The sequence below is a fragment of the Schistocerca serialis genome, chromosome 11, assembly GCF_023864345.2.
Source record: "Schistocerca serialis cubense isolate TAMUIC-IGC-003099 chromosome 11, iqSchSeri2.2, whole genome shotgun sequence".
NCBI lineage: Eukaryota > Metazoa > Arthropoda > Insecta > Orthoptera > Acrididae > Schistocerca > Schistocerca serialis.
The window spans coordinates 75,592,922-75,608,559 of record NC_064648.1 but is presented as its reverse complement, the minus strand read 5'-3'; the positions used below and the strand labels follow the sequence as shown (position 1 = coordinate 75,608,559).

At 45.9% G+C, this 15,638-nt stretch overlaps 1 protein-coding gene across 3 annotated transcripts in view; it reads left to right on the top strand.

Annotated features, from left to right (window-relative positions):
- LOC126427314 (uncharacterized protein K02A2.6-like) overlaps positions 1-15,254 on the top strand; it is a 59,145-nt gene extending 43,891 nt beyond the window's left edge. For all 3 annotated transcript variants that reach the window (XM_050089619.1, XM_050089621.1, XM_050089620.1), the window contains one exon: positions 10,325-15,254. In XM_050089619.1, coding sequence (XP_049945576.1) covers positions 10,724-14,935 — 4,212 coding nt within the window. In that variant the 5' untranslated portion in view covers positions 10,325-10,723 and the 3' untranslated portion in view covers positions 14,936-15,254. The remainder of the gene's footprint in view (positions 1-10,324) is intronic.
- Positions 15,255-15,638: the final 384 nt, after the last annotated feature.

The following is a 15,638-nucleotide window of genomic DNA, read 5'->3' as shown; positions in this document are numbered from 1 at the left end:
TTGCCTGTGAGAGGCAAAGGTCCAGAGTTCGACTCTTGGCCCGGCACACAGTTTTAATCTGCCAGGAAGTTTCAACAGCAGCAAATGCTATAACTTATACCTAACCATGACATAGCTCAAGCAGAAAAAATATTACAGTAAAGATAGGAAATGTCTAATAACTATGTCACATCTTAACAACAGAATGATGCGCCATGATAACTTATTCCAACAGACAAGTTACCAAATCGTAAAAAAGTTATTTATGCAATTCCTGTGAAGGGAAATGTCTAATTGTGTTCCCTTTTTTAAAAAAAGAAAGTAGATGGTAAAATTATTGTTTAATGGATCTGTAGACAGAAAACATTTACGTTAGTACATCTACTAAATTTTATTTTAACCAATGCTGCAGTGCAGCTAGAAACTAGATATTAAACAAAATAGGCGAATATATACAAAGGAAGGCATGAAACATCATTCACTAGCCATATGGCATTTCATAAGGCAGAAAAAAATCTCTCGACTAGAAAGACAGTAGTCATAATCAGGTGTATAGACATAAAATATTTCTCGTCATTTCATTAGGCATTTCAGTAAATATCAAAAATTAAGAGCTCCACAGTGTAATCCTATGTTTTCAAGTTTGAGCGTGTCATGTTTGTGATGCTTTCTACAAAAAAATGTCAATAGCGAGGACATGGCCTCCTTTTTTGTTGTTGTTGTGCCTCTTAAAGGCACGGCTTTTTTTCCAGGCGACTGTCGCATAGCTTGGCGCCTACAGCGCATTATGTCAGGGTTACTTAGCTTTCTTACCGAAATATTTATGACAGCAGTTTGCGCTACAGTGACAGTCTCTTTAAAAAAATTTCACAGGTCGAGAATTTGCGTTACAAATGTGTAGAAATACTATCAATATAACAGAGTCCAAATAATTATTGGGGGCATTGTGATACATTCAAGCATTTACACACATTTCATAACTCTTAAAGTACGATTCTTGGTTTCCAACATCCTTTTTCACAAACCTGAGTCCCTAACCACTACTCATTATTCCTTACTTTATTACACATATATATATTCGTCGACACTTCTTCAATATTTCATCATAATAAATACATAGCATAATCGAATTCCTCATATAGCATCAGCTTATTGATCATAAACATACCTCAACAGCATAATAAACATCGTCATCGTAATAATAACATCATAACAGATCAATCACATCTCAAAATCGTCGCTGCTTCTTTCAATAATTTCAAGACCATCAATAAAGTCATCTACCTCAAACGTACTTCATAAATCATGATCCCTTACCAAATACAACATTCAAAGCTCTCATAGTATCACAATGGTTCCAAAATAATATGAAGAGACACAGAGTACAGACAAAATACTATTTCATAAGTGTGAAGTTATCCAACTGTGTAATTGTGTAAACGTGTAACTGATGTATTAAAAAAATGTTTGTTTCTCTGTTAAATAATTAGATAGCTGTGAAATTCAGTGTTAGAGAAATATGGTACCGATGTGTAAAGTTGTATAGGCAAATACCATATTAACTAGGGCTCCCAGCGCTCGCAAAACGCTTACCGTGTACCCCCTGAGGATTAATGTAATTACACCCTCAGGTGTTAAAGATTATAGCAATGGAATGAAATGTATCATGGAAAACCTTTGTATCATTGTAATTCAAAAATCTTTAAAAATAAATGTCTTAAGTGCAAAATTAATCACTCAAATACAAGTACTGCAGCGCTAAACTGTGTGTCTTGTTGTAAGATAATCTCTGTCATTTCTTAACGGTAAAAATGTGCCAAGTGTAGTAATTATCGTCGTCCATAAGCAAAGTTCTGTAGAAGTCAATGTACTTACCTCGTAATAAACAAAAGTGAAATGCTATGTGTATAGATATCGTAGTTATTACGCTTATTGCCGTAATGAAGTAAGTACTGTACTGTAATGTATTGTCGTTCTACTGAAAAGGCTGTCATATTGTAGCTATACCACAAAGTTACTACTAAAACATGTTTTACTTTCCAGAATAATACAGAAAAACTGTGAAGATATAAAACAGACACACCGCAAATACAAGAACGTAAATTGTGGTTCATATTAGTGGCGTCGTGATATAATCGTGTAGCTATCAAAGAAACCAAATGCTAAGTCATCTTTAATCTCACAGAATGTACTTCAAATAAAGAATATCTTTTCAAGTAAACCAAAATGTTGCATTAAAATTTCATTAGCAGTACCAGTATATGTTCTAAGTATGTAAGACTTATAGTCATTACGCAATTGTGCAACTATCAAGCAAGAATGTACACACACAATAACACTATTTCGCCTGTTCACTGTGAAAATGCATTCGTAATTACTGTCTAAATATGTTCCCTAGGTTCTAAAAATGGTTCAAATGGTTCTGAGCGCTATGCGACTTAATTTCTGAGGTCATCAGTCCCCTAGAACTTAGAACTAATTAAACCAAACTAACCTAAGGACTTCACACACATCCATGCCCGAGGCAGGATTCGAACCCACGACCATAGCAGTCGGTCGGTTCCAGACTGTAGCGCCCAGAACCGCACGGCCACTCCGGCCGGCCCTAGGTTCTACTGGATAGTTAACTTCAAAACATTGTTGCATATTAACAGTATCTAAGTGTGACAAAGCGTACTAATAACGTGAAGTGAAAAATTTTATGGCAGAGACTAAGTTTAAAAGCAGCTTATCCTTCAATAAACGGTTTTACATTTGAAATGTGGTGCAATCTTTTACCCATTCTAGTGATCAAAGTTTCAACTTCAAAGCAATTATCATGTTGTATATGTCGGTAAGGAATGCTAAAATTTTTTCTCAAGGTTAGCGTCTATCTTATTTTTTGCTGAGCCAGCCGGCGCATGTGGCTGCCTGGGGTGTGAGTCATTGTCTGTCAGTTTGTTGGCGCGCGTCGTTATTGGGATTAGGAGGCCTAACTTCTACAAATTCACCTCATCGAGAGGGCCCTGCCCTGTTTCAATCCCGCCAGTTCTGATGTAGTTCAGGTCTGTCGTTACGATCATATCGTCTGAAGTCATGTCGGTAGATTCCATAGTTTCTTTCTTGTCGGTCATGTGGTGGAGAATTCCTCCCTGAATCGTAACTGCACGGATGACCGTTGCGTTGCGTTGATAATAATTATTTTGGTTCCCATATTGTCTGTTTCTCTGATTGTCTCTGTGATAGTCGTTACTGCAGAGAGGTGATCTTTCCCTGTAATTATCACTACTCTGCCAACGGTTGTCATGTGGGTGGTGTCTGTTTTGGTCACGATTTACGTTGTAAGAATAGCCTAGTCGTGTCCTTTTATTATTTCTGTCATCGCGAAATTGTGACGGATGTGACCTGTAAATGTTGTATTCCTGTTTTCGCGTCCCGCGAGTTTCTGTGTCAATTTCCAATTCTTGTAAGACTCCCTGAAAAGCTTCAATGTCGTCTTTGCAACGTCCCGCCAAAATAATGTGTCATAAATGTTCAGGCAATTTGATTAAGCAAATGCGGATGAGTTCTGAGGGGCAGTAAGGGTTTGACAGGTACTGATTCTTGTGCAACATGTCTTCAAAATATTTCACATGACTGGAAAATTCAGATTGTTCGAAATGTTTCATCATTATGATGCTATGTTTTACCCGGTGTTGTGTAGCTTAAGTCCAGTATGCTGAGAGGCAGGCATGATAAAATACTCCTTCACTCTGACAATTGTGAATGACCGATCGCATTATTACAGCTGGTTCATTCTCTAAGTAACCACACATAAATTCTAATCTGTGCTCTAATGACCAGTTTGGAGGAAAACAATGAGAGAATTGATGAAGCCACGCTTGTAGATGAATGTCGCTGACAGAATTCTTAAATGATTTGAATTTACGTGTAGTAATGAACAGCTTATAGTCAAAATCATCGTGTCGGCGAGTCGCATATCGGTCATTGTTACGTCATGTCGGCGGTTCCATCTCAAAATTCGGTGTACCTTGCCAATTTCTTTCATAATTTCCGAAATGGCCTGTCGCTGTTCCGTATTTCTATGTCTCTCTTCCCGTGTTGGCGCGCGAGTCTCCTCTGAAATATGTAATTCTTGTATTATTTGTGCCAACTGATCTTGTACTTCCTGCATTTCTCTTTTGTGTTGCGTATTAATTTGATTCTGATTTTGTTTGAATTTCTTAATTTGTTCATACTCTTCTGTGTCAGTGAAGGCTGCAGGTCTTGGGTCATTCGGGTCATCATCTACCTTTGAAGATAAGTTAGTGAACTGATCCGAAAGTTCTGCTACTTTATCCGATAGTGAACTTATTTCCTCCGTGTGTTTTTCTGAACCAAGTTTCAGAGTGTCCAGTTGTGTTGAAATCGTATTTACTGTGTCCTTTAAGTCTTCCTGAGTTTTTGCAAGTTGCGTAACTGAATCGGTAGATGCAACTGAGTCATTTTAAGCTTGCAAGGTGTCGTGATTTTCATGAACAATAGTTTGCAGTTCCTTTATGGCTGCTTGGTGATTCTGTAATGCATTTTCATTACGTGAAAAAATAGGTTGTAAATGCTCACAAATTTGCGTTTTTACGTCATTACAGACTTTTTGACATTTCTATTCGATTTTCAGTAACTCAGCAGTTAAACCTTCACGTGTTTGTTCCAGTGTGGTGTCTAACTTTTGAAGCTGTTGCTGTGACTGTTTTTGATTTTGTTCCATTGCGTCTAACTTTTGAAGATTTTGTCCCATTTGTTTCTGATTTTGTTCAAGCGTTGTGTCTAACTTTTGTAGCCTTTGTCCCATTTCTTGCATTAACTGTAAGAACAATGCACTGGTGTCTGAAACATGTTCCTCAGTGCTATTCGGCAGTGCATTTGAACCGGCAATATTCGCATTTTGAAAAGCAGAAAATGTGGGTTGACTTATTTGATAAAACGGTGAGGACGCAAAACCTGAATCTACAGTATTTGCAAGATTGTGTCCTGTCATTTCGGATTCCTGAGGCGAGCTGTTGCCGACCGATCGATCGATAATGCTTCCCTGTTCACTAATTGTTTCACTGTCTACACTATTATCTGCAGCCCGATCCATTTCCCTATACACAATTACCAAATTACTACTTTGAACATTAGTTAATTCATTACTCGGTGGCGCTAACACACTGCTTTCGTCTTCACTGTCATTTCTCAGTTTACTTTGGAGCCTAGTATCACGTTTTTCACACGCCATAATTGTCACAATATTTCACACGATGACACAGAAAAGCAGAATTTGAAGAGCAAAAACAAGAAAACACATTAACATAGCTCTGAAAATAATATCTAGCTAATTTCAAGCGCAGCTGCGAAATACTTGGTGCAAATCTACATGCATGCCACAACTGTTTTACTGTACAACAATGGAAGACTGCAATTACAAAGTAGATTCTCTCTACAATTACGCGCTAGCAATAAACAAAAGCTACACTAATTACACAAACTATAGGAAAAAATCAGAAGATTCCAGTGAGGTATCCTCGGCTAAGGGTCGACATATGAAACGTTCCCTTTGAACAATTATACATGACTGTGCTTAAACTGACACACAATATTTTTAGCGCTACGCAATCTGACTTCCAAAAATCCCTACAAAAGAATGGTCCTGACTAACATTAACCTATACATTTCACAAATCACTTACCTCACAAAAATCTTCGTTACACGAACTACTGCAATACAGCGAGCGCCACTACTGCCAGCTAAATAAAAGATTCAAACTACTGAAGGCACTAACTACTGATAGGCGCAGTTAGCAAATGAAAGATTTTGATAGAGATCAAAAAATGTATTTACCTTAATATTGTACTAAAGTCATATTGTATATATCAGTTCATGACATCCTGTCTTACAAATTTACTCTTTCTTAATGAGACACGTCCAGATCGTCTGCTCTCAATATTCCGCCATCTCTCTCCCCACATCCACCACTGCTGGCGGCTCACCTCCAACTGCGCAACGCTACGCGCTGTTAGCATCCAGCTGCCCAACACTACAATGGCAGACAACAATGCAAACTAGCCACAGACTCCACACAGCACAGCCAGTGATTTCCATACAGAGTGCTACGTGGCGTTACCAATAAGAAAACCTAAACAGTCTACTTACAAGTTTCCACTACAAAATATACGTGTGTAAATTGCACTGAGCGAAATACAGCGATGTGCGATAGAAGAATGTTGTGGGAAGTGGCGTGGCACTGCACTTTGGCACACTTAAGGCCAAATAACATCTTATATTTCCTCGAATATACACTCCTGGAAATGGAAAAAAGAACACATTGACACCGGTGTGTCAGACCCACCATACTTGCTCCGGACACTGCGAGAGGGCTGTACAAGCAATGATCACACGCACGGCACAGCGGACACACCAGGAACCGCGGTGTTGGCCGTCGAATGGCGCTAGCTGCGCAGCATTTGTGCACCGCCGCCGTCAGTGTCAGTCAGTTTGCCGTGGCATACGGAGCTCCATCGCAGTCTTTAACACTGGTAGCATGCCGCGACAGCGTGGACGTGAACCGTATGTGCAGTTGACGGACTTTGAGCGAGGGCGTATAGTGGGCATGCGGGAGGCCGGGTGGACGTACCGCCGAATTGCTCAACACGTGGGGCGTGAGGTCTCCACAATACATCGATGTTGTCGCCAGTGGTCGGCGGAAGGTGCACGTGCCCGTCGACCTGGGACCGGACCGCAGCGACGCACGGATGCACGCCAAGACCGTAGGATCCTACGCAGTGCAATAGGGGACCGCACCGCTACTTCCCAGCAAATTAGGGACACTGTTGCTCCTGGGGTATCAGCGAGGACCATTCGCAACCGTCTCCATGAAGCTGGGCTACGGTCCCGCACACCGTTAGGCCGTCTTCCGCTCACGCCCCAACATCGTGCAGCCCGCCTCCAGTGGTGTCGCGACAGGCGTGAATGGAGGGACGAATGGAAACGTGTCGTCTTCAGCGATGAGAGTCGCTTCTGCCTTGGTGCCAATGATGGTCGTATGCGTGTTTGGCGCCGTGCAGGTGAGCGCCACAATCAGGACTGCATACGACCGAGGCACAGAGGGCCAACACCCGGCATCATGGTGTGGGGAGCCATCTCCTACACTGGCCGTACACCACTGGTGATCGTCGAGGGGACACTGAATAGTGCACGGTACATCCAAACCGTCATCGAACCCATCGTTCTACCATTCCTAGACCGGCAAGGGAACTTGCTGTTCCAACAGGACAATGCACGTCCGCATGTATCCCGTGCCACCCAACGTGCTCTAGAAGGTGTAAGTCAACTACCCTGGCCAGCAAGATCTCCGGATCTGTCCCCCATTGAGCATGTTTGGGACTGGATAAAGCGTCGTCTCACGCGGTCTGCACGTCCAGCACGAACGCTGGTCCAACTGAGGCGCCAGGGGGAAATGGCATGGCAAGCCGTTCCACAGGACTACATCCAGCATCTCTACGATCGTCTCCATGGGAGAATAGCAGCCTGCATTGCTGCGAAAGGTGGATATACACTGTACTAGTGCCGACATTGTGCATGCTCTGTTGCCTGTGTCTATGTGCCTGTGGTTCTGTCAGTGTGATCATGTGATGTATCTGACCCCAGGAATGTGTCAATAAAGTTTCCCCTTCCTGGGACAATGAATTCACGGTGATCTTATTTCAATTTCCAGGAGTGTATATGTTTTATATATCAAATTCTTCAAAAGTATGTGAGCTACAACAACGCTGTAAAGGCGGTGGTTGGGGGGGGGGGGGGGGGAGGCGCCACTACCAGATTTTTGCACCGGTTCGGAAATATCACAGGGGCTGGATTCATCATAAACTCTGAGCTGCGTGTAAATGTAACTGCAGGATGAAATACGCTAAAGATACGGATAAAATATGTGTACCAATAAATGCGAAATATGTGTGAAATATATTCGACACGTGCATACGTGGGCCAAGCCTCCGGTTAGAATTCATCCCAAGCCCCTGGACCGATTTGAACCAAATCTGGTAAAAACAGTTACAATCTGGAAAGAAATACTGTGGGGTTCGGAACCACCAGCCTCCTACTGGAGTTGCGCGTGATGGCGTGGAGAGAGAAGGGTGGAGCATGAGAAGTACAGAGAGCGAGGGGGAAGCAAGAGATGGTGAGAGAGAGAGAGAGAGAGCGAGAGGAGGAGGACAGACAGAGGACAGGATTAAGTGCACAGTCAGAGGGCAGGGGAGAGAGGGACTAACAGAAGACTGGAATAAATACACAAGCGTGCAACACAGCGTATTCAGGTGGTTAGAAAATTCGGGAACCTTTAAGCGTGAAGAATAAAAAGCTGTAATGAAGAAGCCCAGAAGAAACTCAACCGACAATTTTGCAGTGGCAACACACAAACTCATACTTCACTAAGAGGCAGGCTGAATGAGCGAGGCGGCAGGTGAAGGAGTGTTTTGAGATCACCACCTGCCAACGAATTTCACCCTGCGCACATTCAGCTCCGTCAACAGCTTCGTGGCAATTACTTTCAGAATCGGTTACACTCCTAATGCTGTACAGGAGTGGTGCGAGGTTTTTATACAAGATTTTGCTTGAAGGTGAAACATCATTTGCAAACCGTAGGGAAATCACTCTTCGCAATATACAAGACTCGTCAGACGAAAACCGTCGCAGAAAGAAAAAGTCGGTACACGACTGCTTTCAAGTGCCAACCAGCTGTGCGGACTCTACAAAAGCCGCATCACTGGTACGTGTTTCGCTGATGGGACTCTACACATGCAGGCGTATCTACAGATTGATGCCCAGAAGCAGTTTCGGACCACGTACCCATCTTCAGTTACACAAGCAATAAGAGCAGAATATATGTAGTTACAAGTGTCACTGTCTTGTGCAATATCATTGTAGAGAATATTTACTTGGTTTGGAGTCGTGTGCTTACACATTCAGTGACTACTACATCCTTTCTTTTATTAGCCAGTCTCTCGCCTAATACGACACACCTGCAGGGTGCAAAGGACAGCCGTTCGCAACGTACCACGGGGTTGCAGGGAAATTCGGGACGGGCAGCCTGATATGGGGCACCTGCGGTCTGCGAAGCCGGCAAACAGTCTCAGATTAGCACACGAGAGGAGCCGCCCGAGCTACAGCGCATGCGCACTGCGCTGCAGTTTCACAACCCTCTCACTCTCTTGCACCACCGGCTTAATAGGCTGATTCGTTAACATGGTCAGTTTAAACTTTGTCGTGACAGGAATATAAATGAAAGAATACTTTTGTAAATACTGTGCAGACACAAATTACATGTACAACAACGATGTGAACTTAACCCTTACAGGGACAATAGTTGCTTAGTAAAAAAATCGCCGGACAAACAAACTATGTAATTCCTGATATTATGATATTACAATTCATAAACCCTTTCAGGTGAAAATTTCACCAACGTCAGTTTTATATTTTGTGAGTGCAAGAACAAGGGGGCTTTAATATTCGTGCACTATTTTAACCAAAATTTCGCGTGTCACGCATGCACCGTGAAGATGATTTCACAGCGGCGTAGCGTACCTCGAGCTACGTCCCCGGAAGACGTCGCAGGCGTACCTTGCAGAGTAATCAGACGGGCCACTTCCTACTGGCACCGCGTCCGACCGTGACACGTGACACGCGAGTCCCCACCCAGGCACGCGTCGGCTCGCGCAGGCGCACAACACTACACCCCCACAAGCCACGTTCTCCGTGTGGTGTCACCGCCAGACACCACACTTGCTAGGTGGTAGCTTAAATCGGCCGCGGTCCATTAGTACATGTCGGACCCGCGTGTCGCCACTGTCAGTACTTGCAGACCTAGCGCCACCACATGGCAGGTCTAGAAAGACGGACTAGCACTCGCCCCAGTTGTACGGACGACATTGCTAGCGACTAGACGTACGAAGCCTTCCTCTCATTTGCCGAGAGACAGTTAGAATAGCCTTCAGCTAAGTCCATAGCTACGACCTAGCAAGGCGCAGTTAACCATATCTGGAGAGAGTCTTACTTGTATTCACCATAAACGAAGTATACCACAAAGATAATAAAGTTAAGTAAACCGACATTACGTTCTTTTCTTATTAGCATTCATTGAGCATCCTGTTTCAGACTTCACGATATTCTGGGTGAGCTGATAGCGTGCCTATTCGGCCCTTCTAAATAACACTGTGTCGGCACTTCTGTCGACACATAACATTGGCGACGAGTTAAAAAAAAAGGGTCTTGTTCTTTCACCTTGCTCTGAATTATTTGTGTCATGGCTTCGCCACAATCTCCAGATGTACTGTCCGAATTTTATCGCTTGCAGAATCAGCAGACGCAGGCGTTATTGGATGCCCTTGGACAGCTCGTCCAGGGTCAACGTGCCATTCAAACCGATGCGGCAGCTGCCGCTTCATCGCTCCCGCAGCCACAACACGCAGTTGCACCCTCTTTTCGTCAATTTCGTCCCGACGACGAAACATGGACGGACTGGTCACGCCAGTTTGGATTTCATCTCGCCGCCTACAGAATTCAAGGTAACGAGCGGCAGCCTCACTTATTGTCTTGTGTCGGCGTGCAAACGTACCGTGTGATAGTGAAATTGTTTCCCCGACGCGACGTAGCAACTCTGTCCTACGAAGAAATTGTGTCGGCTTTAGATGCCTATTTCAGAGAAACAGTTAATGTGGTTGCAAAAAGGTATACGTTCTTTTGTACAAAACATATGGCCGGTCAAACTAATAGGGAGTGGGTTGCAACTTTGCAAGGCCTTACTAGGGACTGCGCATTTGAATGTGACTGTGGCCTTCCTTATTCAGATACAATGGTGCGTGATGCAATAGCACAGAACGTTTCTGATGTTCGCATAAGGGAACAGATTTTGAAACTGGTCAATCCCTCCCTTCAACAAGTGATAGACATATTGGATAGGCAAGACACACTTGACTTTGCTCAGGAATCATTTGAAACTTCGCCAGCTGTGTGTTGCATTAACCGGCCCGCCGGGCGCGCGGCACAGAACGCTAACCGGCCCTCGCGCACGTCCGCACAGCTGCGGCCTAGCTCACAAACACGTGTGCCGCGAAAGCACGCACCTGCAGTAAAATCATGCCCGCGGTGTGCAACTAGACATTCGCGTGAACATTGCCCGTCACGCCAAGCTATTTGCTTTTTCTGCAATAGGAAAGGACATGTTCAAAGTGTTTGCCAGAAAAAGCTTCGATCGGACACTACCAACCATTCCAGGCCCTTTGCTTCGCGCCGGAATCGAACCAAGGACACTCAGGCTCGGGAACCTTCGCCCATGGACATTCATGTTGTTCATGCCACTCCGCCCAGTGTTTCTCTCTCTAACAGTGACTGTGTTCGTCCCACAAAAAGTGTGCGTCGACGTCGACGGCAATCCCGTCACGTCGCAAGTGATTCTGTACCAGTGTCTGTTCAAGTTGCACAAAACAGTCGCTCTTGTCGTCAGCAGGACAATAAACTTTTTGTAGATTTGGACTTTGCCGGACAAGTGATACCGTTCCAGCTCGATACCGGAGCTGCAGTTTCATTGCTCAATCACGCCACGTACAAACAACTGGGCGCCCCGCCGTTGCGTGCCGCAAAAGTTCAGCTCACTAGTTATTCAGGACAGCATATCCCTGTGTTAGGGCAATGCAGCCTTCTTGCAACATACAAGGGACAAACAAAACTTGTGTCATTTTACGTTCTTCGTTCTTCTGCTGCAGTGAACTTGTTTGGTTTAGATTTATTTCAATTGTTTAACTTGTCAATAGTGAATCAGGTCCTATCAGTGAACCAGACTGTGCCTTCAGCCAGTCTTTCTAGTCTATGTGAGGAATTTGCAGACATTTTTGCACCGGGCCTTGGTTGCGCTAAGAACTATGAAGCACAGTTGGAACTCAAAGTCAACGCCCAACCGAAGTTTTTCAGAGCGCGCAATGTTCCCCACGCATTGCGTGATGAGGTCGCAAGAACATTAAACGATTTAGAATCCCAAGGTGTAATTGAACGTGTGCAGGCTTCTCTCTGGGCCTCACCCTTAGTCATTTTGCAAAAACCTTCCGGAAAATTGAGACTTTGCGTGGACTTCAAGGCAACAGTGAATCCACAACTAGTGACTGCTACTTTTCCTTTGCCCCGCCCGGAAGATCTTTTTGACAAACTGTGCCCGGGAAAATATTTTTCAAAGTTGGACCTAGCAGATGCGTACTTGCAAATACCGGTGGACGAAGAATCCCAGCGCGTATTGGTGGTTAACACGCATCTTGGATTGTACAGATTCAAAAGACTGCCATTCGGGTGTGCATCCGCCCCTGCATTGTTTCAGCAATATTTACAAACTATTTGTGCGTCGGTCCCTACTGCAGCAAACTATCTGGACGATATAGTGATCTCCGGAAAGACGGAAGCGGAACATTTACAAAATCTCCGAACATTATTTCAGGTCTTGCGACAGAATGGTCTTCGCTTGAGGAAGGACAAATGTGTGTTTTTTGCTCGTGACTTGCCGTATCTGGGACATGTCATAAATGCCCAAGGCATCCATCCGAGTCCAGAGCACCTCCGTGCCATACAGGACTTGCCTTCGCCGCAGAATTTGAAGCAGCTACAGAGTGTGTTGGGAAAAATAAATTACTACCATAACTTCATTCCGCATGCCTCTTCCATTTCAGCTCCGCTTCATCGCTTACGCCGTAAAGGTGTTCCGTTCGTCTGGTCGACGGAATGCGAACGCGCCTTTCGCCAATTGAAATCGGCGTTGCTTTCAAATACTTGCCTTACGCCATTCGATCCCCAGAAACCCCTTTTGTTGATGGTAGATGCATCGGATTTCGAGATCGGTGCTGTGCTTGCGCACAAAGTTGGTTCGCATGATCGCCCTATTGCCTTTGCGTCCAAATTGCTCTCGTCAGCGCAACGAAATTATTCCCAGATAGAGACAGAAGCTTTGGCTCTCGTGTTTGGTGTTACAAAGTTTCACGATTTCTTGTATGGTCGTCACTTTACCATCATTACAGACCACAAACCTTTGACATCGCTTTTTCATCCGAACAAGCCTGTACCTCCGCGTACCGCGCAGAAATTCATTCGCTGGTCTCTTTTCCTCTCGCAGTACCGCTACGATATCTTGTATCGGTCCACTGCTCAGCACGGAAACGCAGATGCGTTGTCCCGTTTGCCTGTTGCCGAGGATAAAGCATTCGATTCTTCCGAACTTGCTTGCATGTTCATTGATGCGGAAACTGCTGACGTGGTCGACTCGTTTCCGATTGATTTTCGTCGTGTAGCTACAGCAACTGCTGCTGACCCTGTCCTTGCTACCATTTTGCGTTTTGTTGCTACGCAATGGCCCTTGTCGAAGTCGCGGATCGAGGATCCGATGGTTCGCCGATTTTTTGCTCACAAGGCGAGACTTTTTGTACGACGTGGTGTTTTGTTGTTGCGTTCTGATAATGATCAGTCTAGGGTCGTGGTCCCACGTTCGTTACAGTCCTCTGTCTTAAAGCTTCTCCACCAAGGACATTGGGGTATAGTGCGTACGAAACAACTTGCTCGTCAGCACTGTACTTGGTTCGGAATCGATGCTGCGATTACGAATATGTGCTCTTCTTGCATGGCGTGTGCCGCACAACAATCCGCGCCACCGCGGAAATTCTTTGCATGGCCAAAAGCCACTTCCCCTTGGCAACGCTTACACATAGATTTTGCTGGTCCATTCTGGAATGCTCGATGGTTGGTTGTTGTCGATTCCTTCAGTAATTTTCTTTTTGTTGTCCGGATGTCTTCCACGACGTCTTCTGCCACCATCCAAGCGTTGTCTCCTATCTTTTGCGTGGAAGGTCTTCCACAGACTATTGTTTCCGACAATGGCCCACAATTCATGTCCGCAGAATTTCAGTCATTCTGCAAGGCGAATGGTATTCAACATCTGACATCCGCGCCGTTTTCGCCTCAGTCAAACGGTGCCACTGAACGATTGGCCCGGACTTTCAAGTCACAGATGTTGAAGTTGAAAGAGTCGCATTCTCGGGAGGACGCGTTGTTGATCTTTCTGTCTTCGTATCGCTCTCAGCCCCGCGATGGTCGCTCGCCGGCTGAGTTGCTTCACGGTCGTCCTCATCGAACCTTGATGTCTTTGCTGCATCCGCCGCATCAGGTACCTGTGCAGCGGCAGACTCCTGCTTTTGCTCCTGGCGACGCTGTATTCTATCGCAACTATCGCGGTTCACGGCGTTGGCTCGCAGGGCGCATTCTTCGCTGCCTCGGCCGCGCGATGTATTTGGTTTTGGGGGCCTCTGGTGAGGTGCGTCGGCATCTCAATCAGCTGCGCCTCTGTCGTCGCCTGGGTTCTGCCGCTCCCCGTCTGCTTTCAGCGACGGAGCCGTCCGGTCAGCGCCCTGGGGACCCATCTACTGGCTCGCCTCATCCCCAGGTGTTACCGACGATGCCTTCCATTTTGCCCCATGGCGTCGCGCCGCCGCCGCCGCCGCCGCCGCCGGCGCAGCCCGCAGCGGACGCTTCGCTGCAGCCGCCATCCGCCTCCCTGGGTCCCGCGCCGCCGATCGCTTCCCGTGACCAGCTGTCCTCCGCCATGGAACTCTTGCCCGCTCCGGACCACATGGCGTCATCGCGCGTCGGATACCCCGACGCAATGGAGGTCGATCCTTCGGCCACTCATGTCTCATTACGGGCGCATACGCCGCATGTTGACGTGCACCCTGGAGTGGGTTTCCAGGCGTTTCCTAGCTCCTCTCGGACCGAATGGCCGGGTGCGGGTGGCACAGCCTCGCCTGTTGTTTGGCTCCCCACCTCATCGCATACGTCAACATGGGGCCCTCCCCACGGCGGGCGGAAGCCTTATAACACGACCGTTCACCGATTTGCGGGGCAGGAATGTGGTGTCACCGCCAGACACCACACTTGCTAGGTGGTAGCTTAAATCGGCCGCGGTCCATTAGTACATGTCGGACCCGCGTGTCGCCACTGTCAATACTTGCAGACCTAGCGCCACCACATGGCAGGTCTAGAAAGACGGACTAGCACTCGCCCCAGTTGTACGGACGACATTGCTAGCGACTAGACGTACGAAGCCTTCCTCTCATCTGCCGAGAGACAGTTAGAATAGCCTTCAGCTAAGTCCATAGCTACGACCTAGCAAGGCGCAGTTAACCATATCTGGAGAGAGTCTTACTTGTATTCACCATAAACGAAGTATACCACAAGGATAATAAAGTTAAGTAAACCGACATTACGTTCTTTTCTTATCAGCATTCATTGAGCATCCTGTTTCAGACTTCACGATATTCTGGGTGAGCTGATAGCGTGCCTATTCGGCCCTTCTAAATAACACTGTGTCGGCACTTCTGTCGACACATAACACTCCGTGTTTGAACAGCTCTGCTACTGCCTGCTTCACTGTGCAACATGTCTCCATTAATTCATCGAGAGCGAAAGTATCTAGTGCTCTGCGACTACGCAAAGCTGGAATACAGAGATCGAAATGGAAGTGAGCGTTTGGCGTCGTTGGCTGGGAGGCCCCTTGCGGGTCTGGTCCGGCCGCCTTCGTATGGGTCTTATCACATTCGACGCCACGTTGGGCGACCTGCGGCCAGATGGGGATGAAATTATCA